At 39.3% G+C, this 24,379-nt stretch overlaps 4 protein-coding genes across 4 annotated transcripts; all 4 read right to left on the bottom strand.

The window, feature by feature from the left end:
* Positions 1 to 654: 654 nt before the first annotated feature.
* On the bottom strand, positions 655 to 7,485 carry Cbr-wwp-1 (the record flags this gene model as incomplete). The annotated part of the gene is made up of 9 exons (XM_045240687.1): positions 655 to 942; positions 1,753 to 1,974; positions 2,484 to 2,744; positions 2,891 to 3,211; positions 3,336 to 3,818; positions 5,081 to 5,284; positions 6,777 to 7,018; positions 7,075 to 7,332; positions 7,380 to 7,485. 9 exons carry the CDS (start codon positions 7,483 to 7,485, stop codon positions 655 to 657), a joined length of 2,385 nt encoding a protein of 794 aa, XP_045092856.1.
* A 737-nt stretch (positions 7,486 to 8,222) lies between these two features.
* CBG05114 lies at positions 8,223 to 8,916 on the bottom strand (the record flags this gene model as incomplete). The annotated part of the gene is made up of 3 exons (XM_002638724.1): positions 8,223 to 8,360; positions 8,409 to 8,816; positions 8,869 to 8,916. The coding sequence occupies 3 exons, from the start codon at positions 8,914 to 8,916 to the stop codon at positions 8,223 to 8,225; spliced, it is 594 nt and encodes a 197-aa protein (XP_002638770.1).
* Positions 8,917 to 9,465: 549 nt separating this feature from the next.
* CBG05113 lies at positions 9,466 to 10,158 on the bottom strand (the record flags this gene model as incomplete). The annotated part of the gene is made up of 3 exons (XM_002638723.1): positions 9,466 to 9,828; positions 9,895 to 10,001; positions 10,047 to 10,158. 3 exons carry the CDS (start codon positions 10,156 to 10,158, stop codon positions 9,466 to 9,468), a joined length of 582 nt encoding a protein of 193 aa, XP_002638769.1.
* A 4,265-nt stretch (positions 10,159 to 14,423) lies between these two features.
* Positions 14,424 to 19,766, bottom strand: CBG05111 (the record flags this gene model as incomplete). The annotated part of the gene is made up of 6 exons (XM_045240860.1): positions 14,424 to 14,657; positions 15,293 to 15,792; positions 15,845 to 15,984; positions 16,435 to 16,563; positions 17,910 to 17,999; positions 19,660 to 19,766. 6 exons carry the CDS (start codon positions 19,764 to 19,766, stop codon positions 14,424 to 14,426), a joined length of 1,200 nt encoding a protein of 399 aa, XP_045092857.1.
* Between the last annotated feature and the right edge of the window lie 4,613 nt (positions 19,767 to 24,379).

Here is a 24,379-nt window from a genome sequence, read left to right on the forward strand (position 1 = left end):
TCCACATTTCCAGGATACCTGAAAATCAAATTTAAAAAAAACTACAAAATTATTTTTCATTATAAATCATTTTTTCGGGTATTCTCAAAAAAGCAAAGAACAAATAAAGAAAATAATGGATCTAGTCGATTTAGGGGGAGAGGAAGCATGAAAGATGAATTTTAAGACAAAAAAATCAATAAAAGTCAGGAATATTCTGTGTGTAGAACCATGTGGAAAACGTGCGGGGAAAATAAGGCATCTATGGGGCGGAGCCAGAAAATTCCAGAAATAAATGATGACTACAAAAAATGTGGGAGAAAAAAATGGAAATTTTTAAGTACATACCCAGAAAAAAAGGAAGGAAGGAATCAGGAGAAAAAAGAAGACATTGACTACGATTGTTTTTAGAATGAATCACAACACGAAACGCGGGGGAAAGTATCACAAAAAGGGGGCGGAGTCAGGAGGCTGGTGGCGGTTTTTTTTTGATAAAATATTCATTTTTAAAGGCACAGGGTCCAAAAAAAACAATATTTTCTTTGATTTTTGGAAATTTTCAAAAATCAAAAAAATCTCAAAAATACACATGCGCCTTTAAATGTCGATTTTATCAGCGAAAATCAGATTTTAAAAAAGTACAAAAAAGACACAAAATGATAATTCTGGAGTCTACTACTCATTTCCGAATCCTTCAGTCATCTCTATAGCCATACTAAGCTTCTCAACGAGCTGCTCATAGGATCGGTACGGTGGAAGGTCGAGTCGATTGAAGCACGTGTGGGACCGCGGCAGCCAGTTCTCCTTTCCGACACGTTCGATACAGAAGAGTTGAGGGCCGGTGGAGCCCATGAGCTCCGAGAAGCCACCGACTGGCACACGACACGTTCCGGTGACGAATTGAAGGAGACGAGCACGTTTCTCTTGGTCCAAACTGCGCACCCATTGCCAGAACCAGGAGACCTGGAATTATATTTTTCAACTAGTGCGCCTTTAAACTACCGTAACCCAAATTCTCATAACTTTTCGAAATTGTCTTATTTTTCATCAATTTCCAGCCGTTTTTTTCCACCATTAAATCATTTTTCTGCCATTTTCAGATCGGGCGAATTTTTCCGGTGAACTGCGCCTTTAATTTACCGTATCCCTCAGATAAACTAGCCTTAAAATACCGTAACCCGAATTCTCATAACTTTGCTGATTTAGCTTATTTTCCATCGAATTTCAATCCATTTCAAACGGATTTTTCGGAGAAAATTTTAAAAAATAGGCTATTTTCAAACAATTCTCAGATTAGGGCGAAATTTCTAAAAAAAAATTGACTATGCGCCTTTAAATTACCGTAATCCTAATTATCATTTTTCGTCGAATTCCAGTCGTTTTTTTACACAATTTATATGATTTTTCTGCCATTTTCAGATCATCCTCGGACTTCGGCGAACTTCCAACTTTCCATTACACTATGCGCCTTTAAACTACCATAACTGAAAAACTACCGTAACTTTTCTAATTTGACTGATTTTTCCGCATTTTTTCGAACCGATTTTCAGCAAAATCAGGGCTCATTTTTCACGATTTCTAAACTGTTTTTGACCATTGTCAGGAAAATTTAAGTCATTTTTTAGCAGATTTTAGCTAATTTTTGGATAATTTTAAGCCAAAATTTTTGCAGTTTTTATGATAAATTCTAGCTCATTTTTCCCACATTTTCAGATCCGTTTTGAAACGTTTTTGACAAATTATATAATTTTGAAATCAATTTCATCCTCTTACCTGTTTGCTCTGCGGAGCATAATGCCTATAAACCGTATTCCTTTGCCAATCATCAACATCCACATCTTGCATTCCACACAAAAGCAATTCGAGTTCTCTCTCGTCGAAATATTGCATCCATTCCAATGGGAACACCGAATTGAATCCAGTGAAGAACGCCTTCGTCTGTTGTTCGACACCTCGATTGAAACGCCATTCGACCAGGAGTTCGATGTATTCCAACTGGAAAACAATGGAGGTTTTTAGGGATTCGTTAGAGTTTAAAAATACAATTTTTGAGTGAAAAATCGGCATTTTTGGATCACAAACAAATGATTTTTGCGATTCCAGATTTAAAATTGAAATTTTCGGGTTCGAAATCTAGCATTTTTTGAAGTACTAAATCAACCCAAAATTGGCCGAATTTGGGATCCAAAATCGACATTTTTCAGCTCAGAAAAAACCATTTTTAGGTCGAAAATCAGAAAAATTGGGTCGCGACCTAGAAGAATTAGGTCATGGCCTAGAAGAAATTAGGTCATGACCTAGAAAAAACTAGGTCATGACCTAGATAAAATTGGGCCATGATCTAGAAAAATTGGGTCATGACCTAGAAAAAATTAGGTCATGGCCTAGAAGAAATTAGGTCTTGGCCTAGATAAAATTGGGTCGTGACCTAGAAAAATTAGGTCATGAACTAGATAAAATTAGGTCATGACCTTTTCGAGAATTTTTTAGCCCCAAAACCCTACCTTATTAGCCTCAGTAACCGCGATATCGGTTCCTCCCTCCTTCAACTCGTACGTCTTGAGCTCGCCGAGCAGTTCGTAGTCGGCTACAAAGTACAATTCCATGTCACACTCGTCAATGTTGTTATCCTTGATCCACATCAACGAGTTGTAGATTTCCGAGTCGACTTGTTCAATGTCCTTGAGCACGATCTTCTTGTTGAGCATCTTTTTGTAGAATGGCATCGTGAAACCGCTGTAGATGAATTTGCCATGGAAGAGAGCCTGAAAATTGGATTTTTCAGGGATTTGGGAGCGTTTTAAGCCTAATTTTAGAGTCAAGAGCCTGGAAGAATTGGGATTTTCAGTGTTTTTGGACCATTCTTAGGTCCCAAAATTCATAATTTTAGGCTTAAAAAACCAATAATTACCATTGCAATGAATCGTCCAATATACTCGAAATACTTCAAATGATCGGGATTGACAAACGAGGCCGGATTGATTTGAAGACTATAATTGTTGTTTCCAGCGTACATGAACAGACAGTACATTGGATTGAGCACCTCGTGAGAGAGCAGGAAGAACCATTCCCTAGCCACACCACCGTAATCCAGACCCTCTTCGCCGCGGAATTGAATGTAGAGTCGTCGGCGGAGATCGACGGCGTTCTTCCGCATGATCTCTTGGAACGAGTCTTCGAAGACGTTGTTACGCGAGACGGTGATCTTCACGTGGTTCGGCACACTATTCGACTGGAAGATAATGGGTTTTAAGGGATTTTAAAGTATCTAAAATTATGGTAGATACAGTAATCCTTGTAACACTAGATACAGTAGGCCTTGTAGCACTAGATACAGTAATCCTTGAATTCCTTACCAAGCACAAATACCGGAACTGTGCAATTTTCCATCTAAAACTCTTCTCCATCGCCATCTGCACCCCAACCACACCCAGCGGTCCCACCGGTTTCCCCGTTCTCGGATCGTTATAAGTCGTCGTTTTGGAGTGATGATCGATGAAGAACGGCACGCCTTGCTCGGTGAATCTCATCTCCCATCCATCGGGAAGCGGCTGGTCCGATCCACCCTGTGTCCGGGGATCCTCCCATTGCGTTGTTCTATTTACATGATTCACAAAGTACATTCGGCCCGTGTTCGGATCCTGTCGCTTCTCCCATCCCTCGGGAAGCGGTCCCAACGGATCGTCGGCGTTGAAGTTGTTCTGTTGGAGGAGGAATCGCTGCTCCCACTGCATCATCGCTTGGTCTCTGCCCGATTGCCATTGTTCGTGGGCTTCGAGCATGTCCGCGGTCGGCCGTTGCCATGTTGTCGTTCGGGTGTTGTGGTCGACGTAGTAGACCTGGAAAGTGGATGTTTAGGGGGTATTTTCAGCAGATTTTCAGCCATTTTAAGCCAATTTTCAGTTTTTTAGGCTCATTTTAGAGCTATTCTCGGCTAGTTTGGAGCTATTTTCAGTCAATTTCTAGTCATTTTCGCTGATTCCTTGTCAGGTTTTCACTACTGGAATTCTAGCTATTTAAAGCCAATTTTCAGCCATCTTTCTGGTTATTTTGAAGCTATTTTCAACACTTTTCTAGTGATTTTAAAGCTAATTTCAGTGATTTTCTGGTCATTTTTAAGCCTATTCCTTGTCGGATTTCTATCAACATTGAAGCGATAAGAACAGTTTTAACCTGAATTCTAGCCACTTTAGCCGTTTTAAGCCAATTTCCAACTAATTTCTAGGCAATTTTTGACAATTTCAAAAATGGATTTTCATCTATTTTCAGTCATTTTCTAGTCATTTCAAGCCAATTTTCAGTGATATTTCGACAATTTCGACATTTCGAAAATGGATTTCTGGCTGTTTTGATTGAATTTTAGGCTCATTTTCAGTCATTTCCAGCCAATTTTCTGGTCATTTTGAGCTGGTTTTCAGTCGATTTTCGATAATTTTGAGGCATTTTTAGCCTATTTTAAACTTATTCTCAGCCATTTCAAGTCAGTTTTTTCCGGCAATTTTCAGTAAATTTCGGGTTATGTTCAACTAATTTTTAGCCAATTTTAGGCCATTTTTCAGACATTCAAGAGTCCTTTTCCCACTATTTTAACATTTCAAAAATCAATATCAGGCTATTTCCACTGAATTTTAAGCTCATTTTCAGCCAATTTTCAGCCGTTTTCTGGTCATTTCGGAGTTATTTTAAGCCATTTTTAAGCAATTTTCTACCTAAATTACCCTAAATTTCAGGCAATTTTCATATGTTTCAGGTTCATTTTTCAGCTATTTTCAGCCAATTATTTGACGTTCTAGAGTCACATTTCTAGAAAATGCACCTGTTTCTCAGCAGTGGTAAAACACCTACTACGCTACACAATACGGTAATCAAACTTTTATTTTGTTTGAAATATGATAATGACTCAAAATTAGTTGAATAAACAACTGGTGAAGCATGATTCATTGATAAATAGACATTTCGAAAAATCTGATTTTTGGACCAAGATCAACTGATTTCAACCATTTTTAGCTTATTTCACAGACCGATTTTGGCCAGTTTTCGATCATTTTCGGACAAATTCCAGCCCATTTTCAGCTCTAAAACTCCCCAAATTCCAACTCACTCTTCCTCTCGGATCTCTTCTCATCTCCCAACCGGCTGGCAATGGTTGAGTGGATGGTCGTTCCCAGGTGGTACTTTTCGTGGTATGGTCCACATAGTACTTCCTTCCGTATTGATCGAATCGCATCTCCCATCCTTCTGGAAGCGTTTCTTCGGCCGCGGCGGTCGCTGGTGTTGCGGACGAGCCGTTGACTGCTGCGCCATTCTGAAAAAAATGGGAAAAATTTACTACAAACTACAAATTCTAAGTCTCATTTTTAATCTAATTTCGGGTCATAATTTTGACTACAAACTACAAAATGCAGGACTCATTTTTAGCAGAATCGTGGTGATTTTTGGCTCATTTTTAGCTCTTTTCTAGCAGATATTTGAGCCATTTTAGCTCGTTTTAAGCAGCTTGTTGGCAAAAATAATTGGTTAGACTACAAACTACAAATTCTGGGTCTTATTTTTGCCCGAATTTCGAGTCTTGTTTTTGACTACCAACTACAAAATTCAAATTTTACATTACAATTTTCCGCGACTCATTTTTGGCTCATTTTAAGCCTAAGCAGCAGATTTTCGAGCCATATGTTGACTACAAACTACAATTCTAGAATTCATTTTTAGCAGAATTTCAGTCGATTTTTAGCTTCTTTCTTGCAGATTTTTGAGCCATTTTTGCTCATTTTTAGAAGATTAATGACAAAAATAATGGGCTAGACTACGAACTACAAAATCCAGGACTCATTTAAAGCATAATTTTGAGTCGTTTTTAAACCAAAATTCGGGTAATTTTCGCCTAATTTTTAGCAGATTTTTGGGCCATTGGCTCATTTTTAGAAGAATAATGGCAAATTGAAAAGGGGTTAGACTACAAACTACACTTCGAAAACTCATTTTTAGCAGAATTTCAGTCATTTTTTGGTTCATTTTAGCTGAATTTCGAGCCATGTTTAGCTCTTTTCTAGCAGATTTTTGGGTCATTTTAGCTCATTTTTAGCAAATTGTTGACAAAAATAATGGGTTAGACTACAAACTACAAAATCCACTACACATTTCAGGCTCATTTTTCGCCTAATTTCAGCCCATTTTCGCCTATTCTACCCCTTTTTTCAGCCAATTTTTACCCAATTTTCGCGCGGCTCATTCTGCAAACACAAAAAAAGCGCCAGATAAAAAATGGGTGGTAAGAGAGTAGTGACGTTTATTTGTGTTTGACTACGACACGCTTTGGTATTTACATATGTTTTATGTAGATTCAGCTGACGACGGGGTGTTCGCAATGGTTTTTTTTTCAGTGATTTTATGATTTTAGCGGCGGAGGAAAAAAGGCGAAAAAATTGGCAAAATTAAGCTTGAAAATTAGCATTGTTAGGAGCGAAAATCAGAGAGTTACTGCTTGAAAATTGGCTTTTTAGAGGATAAGTGACAGATTTTCATGCCAAAAAGATGAGCTTTCAAGATGAAATTCAACAATTTCGGAGCTGAAAATGGCGAATTTCAGGTCGAGATTAGAAAATTTTCATAAAAGAAAATTTTCATGAAAAAGTCATAACTTCGATTTTTGATGTCGAAATAACCAACTTTCAAGCAGAAATTCACGAATTTCAGACTTACAAAAATGGAATTTTCGGGTCAAAATTACCGATTTCAGGCGAAACTTCACGATGTTTAATATCAAAATTCATTGGCTAAACCCCAAAATTAATTCTTACCGCTGGCACCGTCAATGTATCCCTCTTCGCCGTCGCTGGCCGTCTTCCAGACGCCGTCCCAGGCGGTGCCACTCCATTAGAGGTAGATGCTTCGGAGCCAACCGCGGCGGCCGCATCGACGGTCCGCTGACCGCCAGCACTTCTTCGCTTTCTCTCAGCATACCCGGTGAAAATTAAATTGATCGTGCCCACTTTCGACGAGTCTTTGCCCAACAGATTCACATTCATGACGTCGGTTTTGACTGGAATTCAGCGAAAAATTATCTGATTTTCTAGGTTTTTCTATGCAAAAACCTACATTCCCCGTTATCATTCCTTGGCACACTGGTCAATTTGACTTTTGCCATGCCCTGACACGTATCCTCAAACAATTTCGCCTTCTGGAAGACGCGAAAAGTGAGTGTGGACTCGTTGTTGGCGTGCACGTTGACGGACTCGTTCCACTCGGGCGCCGACGTCTTCTTCTTCACCGCCGTCTTTTTGGGCGCCGCCGATGGCGCGTCACTCATGATTTCGACATAACAGTCGCATGGTTTGGTGAACGACGCGTTGACAACTACAGATATTACAACGATAGATCAGAGAAAAATCGATTTTTCTTACTTTTTACTGTAATTTTTGATGGTTTCGCTGACCCGTTTGAAGTGGACGATGACGTTCCGTTACTTCCGGAACTGCTGGGCTGTTGGGACGGTTCATTACGAGCCATTCGATCATGAACCCTGGCTGGAACACTTTCGCAATTTCGAGACTATTTTTGGTGACGTCACAGAAAAACCAGAAAAAAGATTTTTTTCAAAACACGATTTCCAGACTTTAACAAAAATTACACTTTAAAAATCATAGATCAATATAATCCTGAACACTTCTGGAATCTACTAGCTCTAAAAGGAAGCCATAAAAAGTGTGAAAAACTGGAAAAAAAAATCTATAAAAGCTCTCTCGCAAACCAGCGTCTAGCCGCAGTGGTCGGCGAGGGTTTGTCATATGACCTGCACATCTAACGCCACTCTCCCCGCGCATTCAAACGTGTTTGTTGGGGCGCGCTTTGAGAAGAGAATGTTCTCCTTGGTCGCGTTTCTCTCTCGCACCACCCCGATTACTAGCGATGTTTGCTGTATGAAAAGAAACTGGAATGATAAACTGAACTGATAAAATGATAGCAGAGGTGAAATGAATCATCGCTCTCGCTCGAGTAAAGACTGCAGGCGCAACAATGGGGAGAGGGGATGGTTGTTACAACAAAGCAATCGATTGTTTGGGGGAATGTGTGAAGAGAAAGAGGAGTCTGAAAAGTATCAACAGATTCGTTTCTGATGTGGTAGTCGTCGAAAATTAGAAACAAATCGATGTAAAATCCAATAAATTTTTACTGAGAACGGAAAACAAGATAAGCGAGAGATACAATGGATAACAAGAGTATCTGCAAGTTCATCAGGAGACAGGCTACATGGTAAGGCTCATGATAGCATTGACGATGTCGTTGTCGGCATCCTTGAGCGCCCTGATGGCCTTGTTACGAGTGGTATTGGCTTGGGAGATGACAAGTTCGATGTCCTTCTCTTCGATTCCAGTGGAGTCCTCCTAGAAAAACAACAATTAGTTTCAGCAAAAAAATAAACAAAACGATACCTCAACATCTTCGTTGTCGTCCTCCTCGACGGTCTTGAGTTGTGGAGCCTCACGAGTTGGCTTCATGTTCTCGATAGCGGACATCTGGGCGTGCTGGGTAAGATCCTCAATCTTGGCCTCTCCGAAGATGATGTAGGTGTCAGATCCTGGGCTCTTGAACACGTCTGGCTTGTTGATGACGAAGAGGATGTTCTTCGACTTGCGGATGCAGACGCGGGAGACTCCGGTGACCTGCTTGAGTCCGAGCTTGGAGAAGAGCTTGCGAGCCTTCTTCTCGGAGCGGCTCTGCTTAGCCTGCTTGTCGATGTGGTCTCCGAGTCCAGCGGCCTCAGCGACGCGTCTCTGCTCCTCGGTGAGCTGGTGCTCAATAGCCTCGTTGTCAGAGTCGGCGTCAGAGTCGACCTGTGGCTGAAACCAAAATTGCATGATTAAAAAATTGTCGCCGGTGAGGGACACAAACCTCCTTAACGTCCTTCTCGTTGTGGCGAGTCTCGGTGCTTCCGGTCATTGTTTAATGTGGGAACCCTGCAAAAATCGATATTTAGATAGAGTGGCGGATCATTTTTGTATGAAAGCAGAAGGTAGTAAGTTAGAAAACGAGGGAAAACGAATTCTTCAGCTAAAAAGATAGCAAAATAACGGAATTCAGGGGAAAATTTGATAAAATTGAGATTTCTAGATGCAAAATTCAAGAAATTGACGTTTTTTTTGCAATTTTTCTTCATTGAAAACACCGAAAAAAAAATCCAAAAATCCGCCAAAAAAACTCGAAAACTCGCAAAATTCGATGAACTTTCTCGAGTGAATTCAAAGGGGCGTGCCTAAAATGCTATATGACCTGCACATCTAACTCAGCGCGCGCGTTCAAAAGCTGGCGACAGAGCGCGTTAGTATAGCGCCAGAACTTTATTTTGCAATTTTTTGCGAAGAAAGAACACGTTTTTTAGCAATAAACCAGGCTTATTATCGCAAAATTAATTGGTATTAATACACACAAAGGCTCTGACACAAAAATATTGATATTTACAGTTGAAAAATAAGAAAAAAATCGAAAAAATTAAAAAGATTCTCGCTTTCGCTTCTTGCTGGTGCCCTTGTTGTCCTGTCTGAGCCACTGATCGATGTCCTCCTTGCATCGGCGTCCCTCCAAAAACACCTTAGTCTCCAGACAATCGAATTTCTCTCCCTTCGTTCGCTGATGCGTCGAATTCGAAAGAATCCCGCCGAGACGTTGGGTAAGCGTGGAGAGCAGGCATTTGGCGAGATTCAGAGCTCCCTCGGCGTTGTGCTCCTTCATCAAATGGCACAATTGCATTCCATTCGTGTAGAATTGTTGCTGCATTCGTGCCAGATTCACTGTCCGCGAGTCAGCGTTCAGGACTCCTTGCATGTTCACACTAAACGCTTGTGGGAGGTGGATCTGCAAATTTTGGGGTTTTCAAATCGGAGAAATGGAATTTTTAGCATTTTTAGGCCTAAATCTCACCGTAAATGGTGTCCTCATCGACTCTAGAAGCCACAGCGGAGCGTCTGCGCCGTACCCATCGCCATTCTGTGTGGGCTTCGAAATCCCCATCATTTCTTGAAAAAAACCTGGAAATTTTGAATTTTGAATCGATTTTTAGGCCAAAAATCAACCTGGATCCAGCTCTGCCATGTCGAAAGTGCAGGAGGTCGACTCAGATTTGGCGATAATCTCGTCCAGGTCGAAGAATTTCGCCTCGACTCGCTGCTTTTCCAGGCCGGTCATTTTTTCTGGAAATTTTGATGATTTTAGGCAATTTTCAGCGAAGAAAGTCAGAAAAACGCTGCGAAATCGATGTTTATTGGTAGATTTATGATAAAAAACATAAGATTTACGGAAAAACGACAGAAAGCCAGTTTCGGCGATTTTCAGGAAAATCTGGTGGAAAAGAGTGTATGAAAGCTGATTTTCCTTCTCATATTCATTGAAAAAACGCCAAAAATCCCCCTAAAAATGGCTGAAAATCGCAAAAATCGCAAAAATAAGTGAAAATCCATTTTCCGGAAACATTGAAAAAAACGATTCCCAGCTATTTTCTGGATAAAATAGGTTGTCAACAGTGTCTTAAAATTTATATTTTTCAGAAAATTGCTGAAAATCGCTGGAAATATCTGAAATTTCCAGAAAAAAAACCTGAAAAAATAGTCGGGAAAGTGTGAAAAATCTCAAGTTCCCGCCAAAGTCCGCAAACACTGAGGCGTCGGAGTGCACACTTTCCGCGGAATTTAAATCAATTTTTTCATTTTTGAATGGCAATTTTCACGAAATTAACGTTGAAATAAATATTTATTGAAACATAAAAATTTGATTTGCATTATATATGTGTATATATTTGTATATAGACATCAGATACAGGAATTTTGAAGGTTTTGAATGGAAGAATTATTTCTTTCCGAATCCGGCGCATGGGTTGGGGCATCCGGAAGTCATACAGCAGCCTCCACCGCCTCCAATACAAGCCATTGATTCGTTGGTAGAGATTGTGAGAAGCACGAAGCAAATGACAAGGGCCTAAAATGTTTTTTTTTTTGAAATTTTGCAAAAAATAGAAACTCACAGCTTGGCAAATTTGAGCGACGATGGATGGCATTTTGAAGGAAAGAATTCAAGAAAAACTTGTCATTCCTACCTCAGGTAGAAGCTTTTATACCCTCCGATGTAGCTGGAGGAGGGGGGCGGAGCCTAGAGCTATATGTAACATTCTGTATAGAAAATCCGGATATCTACCACACTATTACACGATTACAAACAGCCAATTCTTCTTCGCTTTTTTTCGGAGAAACCGTCAGTAAAACCACACAGTGAACTGGCTTTTTTATGACACCATGAGCAGCAGATGATTGCGTACTTTTCCCACTTCTTTTTCTACTTTGTCTGCCAATAGGATTTATGCTAATTCTGAATTGCGAAAATAGCGCTGATCAATGTTCAAACCGGTGGAACTTACTCCCGCTGGGCGAGGAGGAGGGGAATTGACTTTTTGTATTCAGCAAAGTGTTTTGTGTGATTCATGAGTGATTCAGAAGAGAAGACAGGCAGAAAAGAAGACTGGATTTCGAGATTTTCGGACTTTTAGATTCTTGAGAATTTGAATTTTTCGAAGATTCGAAAAGGTTTTTGGATTCTTAGAAACTTGATTTTTTGAAATTACTGGGATTTTATAAATTTTAGAGCTTTTAGAGGGCTCTTTTTCGCTTTTTTTTAGATTATTCTGTCTGGAATTTCTCAGAACGGTGTCTGTGAAGATTACTGTAGATTACTGTAGAAAACTGATTTCCTTGTATACTGTAGATTTTTTACAAACAAAATCACGTCAAAAATGTGATTTTTGTTTGCAAATAAAGGCGATGGTATACAGAAAATTAGTTTCCTATAGTAACCTACAAACGAAAAATCTGGAAAAATCGATTCTTAGATTCTTAGATTCTTAGATTCTTAGATTCTTAGATTCTTAGATTCTTAGATTCTTAGATTCTTAGATTCTTAGATTCTTAGATTCTTAGATTCTTAGATTCTTAGATTCTTAGATTCTTAGATTCTTAGATTCTTAGATTCTTAGATTCTTAGATTCTTAGATTCTTAGATTCTTAGATTCTTAGATTCTTAGATTCTTAGATTCTTAGATTCTTAGATTCTTAGATTCTTAGATTCTTAGATTCTTAGATTCTTAGATTCTTAGATTCTTAGATTCTTAGATTCTTAGATTCTTAGATTCTTAGATTCTTAGATTCTTAGATTCTTAGATTCTTAGATTCTTAGATTCTTAGATTCTTAGATTCTTAGATTCTTAGATTCTCGTTTTCTCAGTTACGCAACACAGAAAAAAGTGAAACTTTATTATGTAATGTTCGTTTTTTTTGTCCATTTTCTGAATAAACACACTCCGAAATCCCTATTGAAATCCCTTTCAAATCTCATGTGATCGGAAGAAAATGAAAAAGAAAAAAAACGAAGAAGAATGTATTTATACTTTCGTTTTTTATTTGTTGCAAATTTGTTGCAAATATAACGATCCAGTTCTTTTTTCCGTGCGGATTTTTGGGGGGATTTGTTTTGAAGATGGTATTTCTTATTTTCAGAAATTTGAGTTAGAAATTTCAGACTTACCAAAATTACGAAAAGAAGTGGAATTTCGGACATTTCAAGATTTTAGAAATCCCACAAATTTAGAATCGCTTGAAGTTATCTAAAATTTGGAGTTTCAAATTTTTGTATTTTTTGGAATTTTTGAAAATGTCCAGGAATTCGAAAACTTCGATTATCGAGTTTCCTGGTTTTTTGTCTGAATGTTGATGGAACGGTATTCGTGAGGATTACTGTAGGTTACTGTAGCAAAACAATTTCCATTTGTAGATTTTTTCGCAACTCACATTCACGTCAAAAAGAATCTAATAATCTATAGAATCCTAAGAATCCTAAGAATCTTAAGAATTCAAATAATTTGTCGACTTTCTGAATTTTTGGCAAACATTTCGAAAAGAACCAGAATTTTTAATTTTATTCGAATTTCTAAAAATCGGGAATTTTCAGAGAAGAAGTTCCCGAAAATTCTGAAAATCCAAAATTTGAAAATTTTTAAGAATCTCAGCAATTTTTGTATTTCGAAAAAATTGGAGATTCGGTTTCTGAATTTCTGAATTTCTGAATTTCTGAATTTCTAAAATTCTGAATTTCTAGAATTTTTGAATTTCTAGAATTTTTGAATTTCTGAATTTCTGATTTTCTAGAATTTCTGAATTTCTGAATTTCTGAATTTCTAAATTTCTAAATTTCTGAAATTCTGAATTTCTGAATTTCTGAATTTCTGAATTTCTGAATTTCTGAATTTCTGAATTTCCGAATTTCTGTATTTCTGAATTTCTGAATTTCTGAATTTCTAGAATCTGTAAATTTCTGAATTTCTAGAATTCCTATAATTTGGAGATTTTCTGGAAAAAAGCCCCGAAAATTCGGAAAATCACAAATTTGATAATTTTTGAGAATTTATCGAATTCAGGAAAATTAAAGATTTCGAGTTATTCAAAACTTCTGAAACCCCTTTTTAATAAATTGCTGAAATTCAAATTTTAAAAAAGAGTTTTCAGTGAAATTCAATGTTTTTTATTCGCTTCAAAACTCCACACATATAATTCAATTGGGGATGAAAAATAGACAAAAATTCAGATAACGTTTTTTTTTCTTGTCTGACATACAATTTGAGTTCTTCTTCGGGGTCACATGTGTGTGGTGTTGGGGAAGTCTCAGTGTGCAAGTGCGCTCTATTGGACATGTTAACTTTAGCGGCTATATCTCGGTTACGGAAAGAGATATTAAAGATTTGTCTACTAATAAAATACTTGTCATAACATAACAAACATTTTGTTAGTTGACGGTTTTTAGATAACTTTCATAGGAACAGAGATACACTTGTTTAAATTTAGCAAGTCTTACAGAGCGCGTTTGCACAGTTGAAACCACAAATATTGCAATCGGTGGGGGAAAAAAGTTGCACAGAAAAGGAATGAGGGAAAAAATATAAGGACTTGGTCCAAAATAAGCTAGGCTATAAAAATCGATAAGGAAACAATTATTAGTCGTGATACGCGTTATCATAATACACGCGTAGGAAGGGGGACCTAAAGCCTGTAATTTATCTTGGTTATCGTAAGAGATATCAAAAAATTGTCAACTAAAAAGTGGTTTATCTTGACGCCAGCAACATTTTTGTAGTTGACAATTTTTAGATATCTCTTACAGTAACCAAGATAAATTACAGGTTTTAGGAGAACAACAAAATGTATGTCGGGTTTAGTATAGGATTCGAGAAGGTTCTAGCTTTAGATATGCAACAGAGTGAACTTCTAGAACATTCTCCAATCTTGACCAAGAAGTGTATATGTGGAAGAATTGGAAATTATTAGAGACAATTGGAAATTATTAAGGGGACATAGAGAGCCAGAAGCATTATTAAGAGAGGGGTTCTAGAAAGTTCTAGAAAGTTCCAGAATATTCTAATTGATGGTACGAAGACCTCCTCTTGCGCAATACATAACCACATTCCAATTCGATAGACAAACGAGATCCTCCTTCTCGACAGAACTGACACGATCGCCCGATGGAGCGATGTTGCACATTCGGAGACAGCGATCGCCGACGCCGAGCTCTGGATTTGACATGCCTAGGTGGGAGCAGCACGCACGATTGTCACGGTTCTGGTTGGCACAGTAGAGGATGTTGGAGAGGTACTGCAATGTTGGAAATTTAGGTTTTGAGTGGAAATCTTGGGATTGGAAGTGCACTCTATTGAACATACTAACTTTGAGCCCATATATCTCGGTTAGTGTAAAAGATATCAAAAAGTTGTCAACTGATAAAATAGTTATCATAATATACACAACATTCTGTTAGCTAACAACTTTTTTATATCTCTTACAGCAACCAAGATAATAGAGCTCAAAGTTTGCAAGCATCTGGGTGGCGCCAACCACGTAGCTCAGCTGCACTTACTTTGAGCTTGCCTATCTCGATTCGCATGAAAGATATCATAAAGTTGTCAACTAACAAAAAGTTTATCATAATATCAACAGCATTTTATTAGTTTACAACTTTTTGATATCTGTTACAGTAACCGAGATATAGACGGTCAAAGTTGTCATACCCAGTGGAGCGCACATGAGTGTTTGCGGTGCTTTTTGGGGTTATTGAATCATTGGATTTCAGCTAGTTTTGCAAAAATTCAGATTTGCACATTATCAGATTTCTGATTGCTCGAGCTTTTTTTGAGTACAAAAATCAGATTTCTGGCTTGTCTAGAAATCGAGATACATGGTTTTGAAAAGACGCAGACAACGAGTCACTCTAGCCTCTCTCTCTCTCTCACCTTCATATCACAATGTTCCTGTTGGATGGCCTGAATAAGCGTCTCCGCAGCAACATGCTCCCGATGCTCATAGGTACACAAGCTATGACAGTTGGATGGAAGTTGTTGGCGGCAGCAGGACAAGAAGACGTCGTCAGCGGACTTTCTGGACAAGCATGGTGAGAATGGAGGATTCGATTTCTCTGTTCCACACTCTGATGACAAATCCGCATCGGTGACTTCCGTGATCGGATACTCCTGATTCAACATCTTCGCGTCACCGGCAAGTGGTGCTCTTCTGATGTCCTTGGAGTCGATGAACTGCTCCTTGACCTCGTGGTCAACCTCGCGGTTAGCCTCGGGGTGTCTGACTTGTCCCACGACTCTCGCTTGCTTCTTTGCTTCTTTCTTTGGCGCTCTAGTGGTTGTTGATGGCTCTTCGTCGTCAATTGTCTCGTATTTTTCCAATTTATGTGGACACTTCTCGGTTACATGATCGATACAACCCGACATACATTTATCTGAAATTCCAAATTCAGAGGGTATTTTGGGTCCCGGGGATAATACTCTTACCTAAGACACGTTGAGTACAGCACAAAACTTTTGGGATTTGCTCGCAATCGGGCAACTTCGGCTCACTAGTATATACACTGGGAAGGATGATGGTTAGAATCGAGATTAGGATGAGGGTAATACCGGTTGCCGATCGCATTCTGAAAAAAAATGAATTTTGAAAAGAGCTACACAGTTGTTTGCTTGGGCTTAAAGGCGCATGGTTCAGCATAAAGGCCCCTAGTCTAGTTGAGCTTTATTTTGTTAGTTGACAACGTTTTTGTACAAACGCGCCCTAATGAGATATGCCACGTGGAAGAAGCTATGTGGTAGGCAACTAGGTGGCTTAATGGCGGCTTGGTGGCGGCTGAAGCCATATCTGTCTAGGGCTAAATTTTACAAAAAAGTTGGAAACTGCAAAAATGAAGCTTATGTCTTGTTTAGTATACTCGAAAATTTTCAGACACTTAAACTTCTCATTGGAGCGCGCTTACTACCATTTGGATCGGGCTCTAAAAGCCTGAGGGCTTCAAGACTTCAGGATCTTAAACCGAATGACTATATGGACCCTCTAAACTGTCTTAAGCCCCGGTAACTTGCCCAGAGCTCACCCGAAGGCTAGCCACAACTCACTTGATAACTTATTTACTGGAAAAAAGACCGCCCGACGAATTGCTTGTGGACGAGAAGCAGTTGTTGGATGAAGACGACGAGTTGTTGTTTCCGAATGCGAATCGGTCCTGGAAAATGAAGTGAGGTGAAGGCTTGGATTAAAGGGAGGATGGGGCGGGTGAAAGTGATTAGGAGGCGGATTTTTCCGAGAAGAGAGAGAGACAATGGAACAATGGAGACAAGGAATATAGGTGATAAACTTGATTAACACCCACTTTCACTTTTTTCTCTTTTTCTCGGGATGAAAGGATGGAAAAGGTGAAAAGGAGATTTTCGAGAGAGGGAGAATTCTCGATTCTGGATTTCAAGATGTCTCATAGATCCTTTTTGTGGAATCCAGAATCACCGATATTCTAAGAACCCTAAGGATCCTAAAGATTCGAAAGATCTAGAAATCTCAGAATCTAAGAAAACCCTGAGGATCCTAAGGGTCGTAAAGATCCTTCTGAAGTTCAGAACTTTTGAACTTAAGAAATGGTTACTGCTTGAAATTCTTGAAAAATCCAAAAAAATGTGTCATCCAGGTCCTTGATGATCAGCTGAACCGTGACGTTTCTCAAGGACGTCGAGTCGGCGAAAAAAAGAAGTACAGAGACTGACTAATTGTGAAAAAACAAGGAGACAGAAGAACACTGATCATCCAGAACCTAGGATCCGGAAGATCCAAAGATTTCGTGACACCAGGACCCAAGGACCCGGATTCCAAGGCCTGAGGACCCGAGGATCTTAGGATTTATGACACCAGGACCCCAGCATCCCAGAGTTCCAGGATCCGAAATCTTGAGCCAAACAACTCTATGGACCTCAGGACTCAAAGACCTAAGGGCCGGGGGCACCGTACTTCATGGCCCCAGGATCCAACGACCCAATGTGGAAGTACCGAGGACACTGGAATTTCAAGAGTTGAGAATCCACGATCACAGGACCCAAGAACATAAAGACCTTTGGATTTCAAGAAATCAGGGCCCGAGTATCCAAAAATCCGACGATCCGGGAATCCGGGGAGCTGAACCCCGGATTTCAAGAACCTAGGATCCAAGTACTCAAGGCTTAAATACCCAAGATCACTAGGACCAGAAGACCCAAAAATGTGAGGCACGGAGGATCCGAAGATTCGAAGATTCAAAGACGAAGATTCGAAGATTCGTGTATCCGAGAATCCCTGAATCCCTGGTCTCGAGGACACCGAGGACCTCGGACTTCGAAACCAGAGGACTTGAGAACACCAGATTTCAAGACACCAGGATCCGTAGACCTGAGAACCCCATGATCCCAGGATCCGAGGACCTGTGACACAAGGGCCCCAGGACCCGACGACACAAGGATCCGAAGATCCGATGATCCAAAAACCCCGGACTCGAGGACCTAAGGACCCCGGATTTCAATACCCCAGGACCCAAGAACCCGTACCCACAAACTCACATTGTTTCTGCTGTTTCCGAACATTCCACCGCCGGTCTTGTCAATGTAGTCACCGCTGACACCTCCGACACCTCGGGTGGACCTGGAATTATTATTTTCGTATTTAAGGAGGTTCCTTAATTTAAAGGCGCATGGTCTCCTTTAGGAGTTTAACTGGAGGCTGAGCTACGTGGTCGCAACCCTGCCTGTCTTAGTGATCTAGAACCTTTGGGCATTTTTTAATTATTTTTTAAATCAAATACATGTCTAAGCACCCTCAACCTTCGGACCCACACATCTAAATTATTCCGACCACCGGTATTTGATTTCATTGCTTGCTAAAGACCACACGTCTTCTTCCTTGATGCCTTCGGATGAAAAGGGGGGAAGCGAAAAAACTTGATAATCTAGACAATAAAAACCTGTCGAGACTGTCATTTTCTCGGCATGAGCGAAAAGAAAAGACAATGAGGCTTATGGATCGTACCCGCCGAGAAGATCTTTTCGGATGAGGAGAACCCGTTCGGTTACGTAACTAGAGAAATCTGCCAGACTTTTGGATCTCTCCGAGACTTGTCTTCTCGATACTATTATACTGGTTACGTAAGAAACTTGTTAGGCGCTTATGTAATGAATAAAGGATATTTTGGTTTGGGTCTGGCTGAAATTAGCAAGGATGGTGTTTTAGATCCTAATTATCTTGGTTACCATAAGCGATATCGAAAAGTGATTAACTGATAAAATGTTTATTATATTATCAGTGACATTGTATTAGTTGACAAAATTTTGATATCTCTCACAGGAACCGAGATAAGCAATTTCAAAGAGTACAGCTGACGCGCCCAGCAGCACCGGCTGAGCCTTAAGCTGAATTATCTCGGCTCCTATAAAAGATATTAGAAAACTGTAAACTAATAAAATGTTACTGATTACATGAAAAACATTTTATCAAATTACGACTTTTACTCAGGGAATTTTTTGGCAAGTTGCTAACCCGAAAATTTTGCTTGCCGCTGACAAACGGCAAGTCGTTTTTTCGGGTCAGCAACTTGCTATTTTATAGAGCAAGTTCACGGCAAGCAACGGCAAGCAAGTTTCATGCATGCGGCAACTTGCTGATGTACGACCCTCCTCGAAGAAGGTCAGCAAGCACTAGCAACTTGCTAATTTGTCCAGCAACTTGCTGATTCTGCTCAGCAACTTGCCAAATGGCTCGCAACTTGCCGTTTGCTTGCCCAAAATTCCCTGAGTAGATATCTTTTATAGCAACCGAGATAATCAAGCTCAAAGAGTGGAAACGCGGTACTGCCAGGTGCTTGTGGTCAGCGGTGCCGATTGATCATCAAGCTCAATTATCTCGGTTCCTATAAGAGATATCAAAACGTTGTCAACTAAAAAAATGATACTGATAATATGATAAATATTTTATCAGTTAAAAACTTTTTGATAACTGTTATAGAAACCATGATAATTGATCTCAAAGAGTGCAAGCGCGGTACAGACAGGTGCTTGTGGTAAGTGGCGCCTACCGATCCTAGTGCTAAATTATCTCGGCTCCGATAAAAGATATCAAAAAGCTGTTAACTAATAAAATGTTAACGATAATATGGTAAACATTTTAATAGTTGACATCTTTTTGATATCTCTGATAGTAACAGAGATAAGCGTATTCAAAGTTTATCGAGGTACAAGGGCTGTCCATCATAGCTCATCCTTTTGAGCTCAATTAACTTAAGCTAATTACCCTTAATTAAGTTACTTACCAATTTCCTGATGAACTGGCAATGCTGAAATTCGCGGTGGCACCGGTCTGTGGCTGCAAATCGGACAAGGCAAGAGCGGCACGTGGCGATGGGCTGTCTGGGAGCATTTTGGAAGGGAACTTCTGGAATTTTCGATAAAATGAAAACGGCTAAGAACACAAGACACATCATAATAATAAGAATCTAGAAAGAGGAACGACATAATCTGGGAAGGCGGGTGTTTGGAAAAGTGAGAAGAATAAGCTATAATAAGGAATGCAGATTTGATGGATTAGGCAAGATCTTTCTAGAAAGAACCGGACCCTTTCCCTCTCTGGAATAAAAGTTTCCCAAAGATTCCAAAGAGAACACATTGGCAAAGAAGTCCGGGTTGAAGAATGACCAAAAGTGGTCGAGACTGGCATATGTTGTGTTCTTTCTCTCGTCTCCCCCCTTCTCTTCTCTCGGCCCCGCCCACTTCTCATGGGCATGCTCCGCCCCCTTGAGATCGCGGGGGAGGCTAGATAGCAGATCGGGGGGAACAAGATGGCAATAGAGAGGAACATAGAAACCTCTTTTAAAAAAAACTAAAGAATGTTTGGGAACTATAGGAGGTGTGGTCTTCGCCTCTTCTTCTTAGCTATGCGTGGGTGCCTGGTACGGGGATCCGTGCCGGGACGAGCCTGGACAGAAGAAGAAAGAAGAAGATGATGGAAGAAGAAGTGGATTGCGCAATGTCGGAGAGGGAGGAGGCTCCGCCCACTTTACATCTATCTTATTATATATAAATATGTTCTTCTTCTTCTTCCATCCCGAGGATTGATGCGCTGGCGTCGTCTCGCGTGATGATGATTTTTTCTAGGTCAGTTTTACCAAGGACATGAGATGGACAAATGGACATGTTGGCATGCTAATAGCGCACTTTGCCTTGACCCGAGAACAAGGGGGATATAAAAGGGACAAAAAATGATGGAGGGGGACAAGGAGCGTGTGGCATTGGGGCTTGCGTCCTTTTGAGAAGAAGTTGTTGAGGTGGCAAAAAAAGGCGAAACACTTCCTGGATCAAGACTGGAAAATCTCAGCCACACCTTTAAAGGCGGAAGCTATGCCAAAACAGACAAGACCAAATTTGTTTCTATCGGCCAGAAAACTTAGATCACGGTGGCTAACAATCCACAAAAGCTTTCGGGGTCAAGGCGCACCTAGTTAATATTGCTAATGTAAGACCATGTCTGTTCAATAGAAGTAAACGCGCTCCAATGAGAAATTTCGCTCATTTTAGCAGTTTGAAATTTTCAGAGAATACTGAACAAGACTTCATTTTTGTAGTTGACACTTTTTTTTAATTGAGCCCTAGAGAGATATGCCACGTGGAAGAAGCTACGTCGCTAGATGGTAGCTAGGTGATGGCTCATGCCACGTGGCATATCTCACGAGAGCGAATTTGCAGCAAAAAGTTGTCAACTACAGAAATGAAGCTCTAGTTTTGTTTAGTAGCTGTAAAAATTTTGATAGTTGTGGGCTAGTCATTTGCTACGGGTTTTTGACGCTTGAAGTGGCAAGCCGTCCATGGTCCGCCAACGGTCCGCCGGGGAGCGTAGCTCGCTACAAAATTAGAATTTCAGAACGAATAAAAAAGTAAAACATGGAAGTTGAGGAGAACTACAAAATAATATTAAATTCAGCTATATGTGAATTGTGCGGTTTCGAGCAGAGACCGCGAACCCAAGCTACTGTAATTACTCTAATAGAAGTCAACCTGCCCGCGTTCTTTGAGCTCAATTATCTTGGGTCCTTTATGAGATATAAAAATTTTGTAAACTGATAAAATGTTAATCATATTATCAGTAACATTTCATCAGTTGACAGATTTTTGATATCTCCCATAAGAACCGAGATACTTGAGCTCAAAAACACGTAAAAGTGGGCTTCGCTTATAGCAATAATGACATGAAACGCTATTCGTTTTTGACCTATAACTCCAGTCATAGACAAGATACAGTTTATAAAGTAGTGTCATTTTGTAGCTCTTAAGTTTTTCTATCGTATCAAATTTGTTTGGTTTAAAAATTATAAGCCAGAGAGAAGCTGCACGTTCGGTGTTATGCTTGGCTTGTAAAACTCGGAATTCAAAAATAGTTGACTTTTATATCATTTTGTAGATCTTTTCAAGCTCTACATTTATATATTTAAACCAAACAAAAATTCTAATGTTGAAGTGAGTTATGCGCCATCATCACAAGATTCCTGGATCGCAAAGTTCACACTGCCCTTGACCAAAACCAACTGGTCATTATCCTCATCATCATCACATGGAATGATTTCATAAGCTTGTGGTCTCTCTCCGATGACATAATCGGAAGCAACAACAGCGATTCGTCATCCAAAGCGATCCCGAATCTCCATCGCCCACCTAGTTGCTAATTGTACATGCTTAGCCGATCATCACGCAATCCATCGTATATCATGGTAGGGGAGAGAAAACGATGATTCTCATGTGATTTAGTACTTCTTCTTCCGATTGTATTACCCAACGAATCCCGAGAGGAGCCTCTCGCTTTCTTTGCGCTGGGGGGAATTTGTATAGAAATGCCTAGGATACCTGAAGTGAAAAGGGAATAGGGATGAGAGAGAAAAGGGCAACATTCTCAAGATGGAGAAAACGGGAAGAATAGATACGATCAGAAATTTAAATTTCCTTTTTTTTTGCATTTTTGGGATGGGGTGGGGGAATGAAAAAAGGAAAACAAATCTCGATGGCAAATGAATTAATCAATCTCGATGGGTGATCTAAGCGATCAGGATTTGTTTGGGAGAGAGAGAAAGAGAAAGAGAAAGAGAGAGAGAGAGAGAGAGAGAGAGAGAGAGAGAGAGAGAGAGAGAGAGAGAGAGAGAGAGAAGCTAGAGTGTCTCGCTGTCTCTTCAAATCCTTGTATAGACGAGCTAGAAACCATAGAGAAGGCAGGAAACTGAAAATAACCAAAACTAAACTTCAAACTTTTCGAAAATGCAAAAATTACAGTGAAGACGAAATTGCGCTCTATTGGACATGTTAACTTTGCCCGACTATATCTTGGTTACTGTAAAAGATATCAAAAAGTGCTCAACTAGCAAAATGTTTATCATGATATCAACAGCATTTTATAAGTTTAGAAATTTTCGATATCTCTTACAGTAACTGAGATATAAATAGTCGAAGATAGGATATCCAATAGAGCGCACTTCCACAGGGCGTCAGCCGCCACCGAGCCGCCCTCTAGCCACCTAGCTAGCCACCACCTAGCAGCGTCCTCCACGTGGCATATCTCATGAGGGCACATTTGCAGCAAAAAGTTGTCAACTACAAAAGTGAAGTTCTAGTTTTGTTTAGTATTGGCGCAAAATTTCATATTAATCGAACAAGTTTGAAACGCATTTGTAGGACGATGTAGCGAGCATTGGAGCCTGTAATAGAATGATAGCTTTAATCAAATTTATTTCGATTACTGTAACAGCTAGCTAATAATGTTTAACTAACAAAATATTTGTTATATTATGGTTAACATTTTATCAATTGACCACTTTTTGATATTTATTATAGGAGCCGAGATAATGGACGTCACCTAGCAAGTCAAGTGATGGCGCCAAGCGCGTAGCTCAGCAGCGCCCAGTTTCAGCTTTACTATCTCGGTAACTAATAAAATGTTGCTAATCCTATGATAAATAATTTGTCAGTTGACTACTTTTTGATATCTTTCTCAGGAAATGAGATATAATAAATCTAGTCAAAGTTGAGAACTACGGTATCTATTCTTCTTCCTCGAATAACAAATTTTCCTGTCCTTGAACTTTTTCTTCTTATTATTATTATTCATTTTCTCTTCTTTTCCTTATCATTGTTTTCACCTCCATAACTTTCTTCGGGAAAGTTCTCCGATTTTCGGTTTCCGATTAAGCCACGTCATCTGTGATCCCAAAGATTGTCTCTTCCGAATTTTTCTCCGTTTTCCTTCTTCTTCTTCTTCTTTTTCTCTTTCTCCAAAACATTACTTTCGATTTGTGTATTATACGATATCCACAAGGCCATCCGACAAATTTTTGGTGGTTCTTCTCGAGAGAAAAACAGCAAAGGATTGATGTATGGAGATGGTAGTAACGTCATCTGGAGGTTCAGATTGTTAGAAATTTAAGAATTTGGAATTTTCAGAACTTGGAGTACCGAATATTAAAAATTTGAAAAAAAATGGAAGAAGAAGTTTTGAATCCTTTAAAATTCCGAAATTTAGAATATCTGATTTTCTAGAATTTCTGAATTTCTGAATTTCTGAATTTCTGAATTTCTGAATTTCTGAATTTCTGAATTTCTGAATTTCTGAATTTCTGAATTTCTGAATTTCTGAATTTCTGAATTTCTGAATTTCTGAATATCTGAATTTCTGAATTTCTGAATTTCTGAATTTCTGAATTTCTGAATTTCTGAATTTCTGAATTTCTGAATTTCTGAATTTCTGAATTTCTGAATTTCTGAATTTCTGAATTTCTGAATTTCTGAATTTCTGAATTTCTGAATTTCTGAATTTCTGAATTTCTGAATTTCTGAATTTCTGATTTTCTAGAATTTCTGAATTTCTGAATTTCTGATTTTCTAGAATTTCTGAATTTCTGAATTTCTGATTTTCTAGAATTTCTGAATTTCTGAATTTCTGATTTTCTAGAATTTCTGAATTTCTGAATTTCTGATTTTCTAGAATTTCTGAATTCC

Source organism: Caenorhabditis briggsae (assembly GCF_000004555.2).
Source record: "Caenorhabditis briggsae complete genome, chrI, whole genome shotgun sequence".
NCBI classification, from domain to species: domain Eukaryota; kingdom Metazoa; phylum Nematoda; class Chromadorea; order Rhabditida; family Rhabditidae; genus Caenorhabditis; species Caenorhabditis briggsae.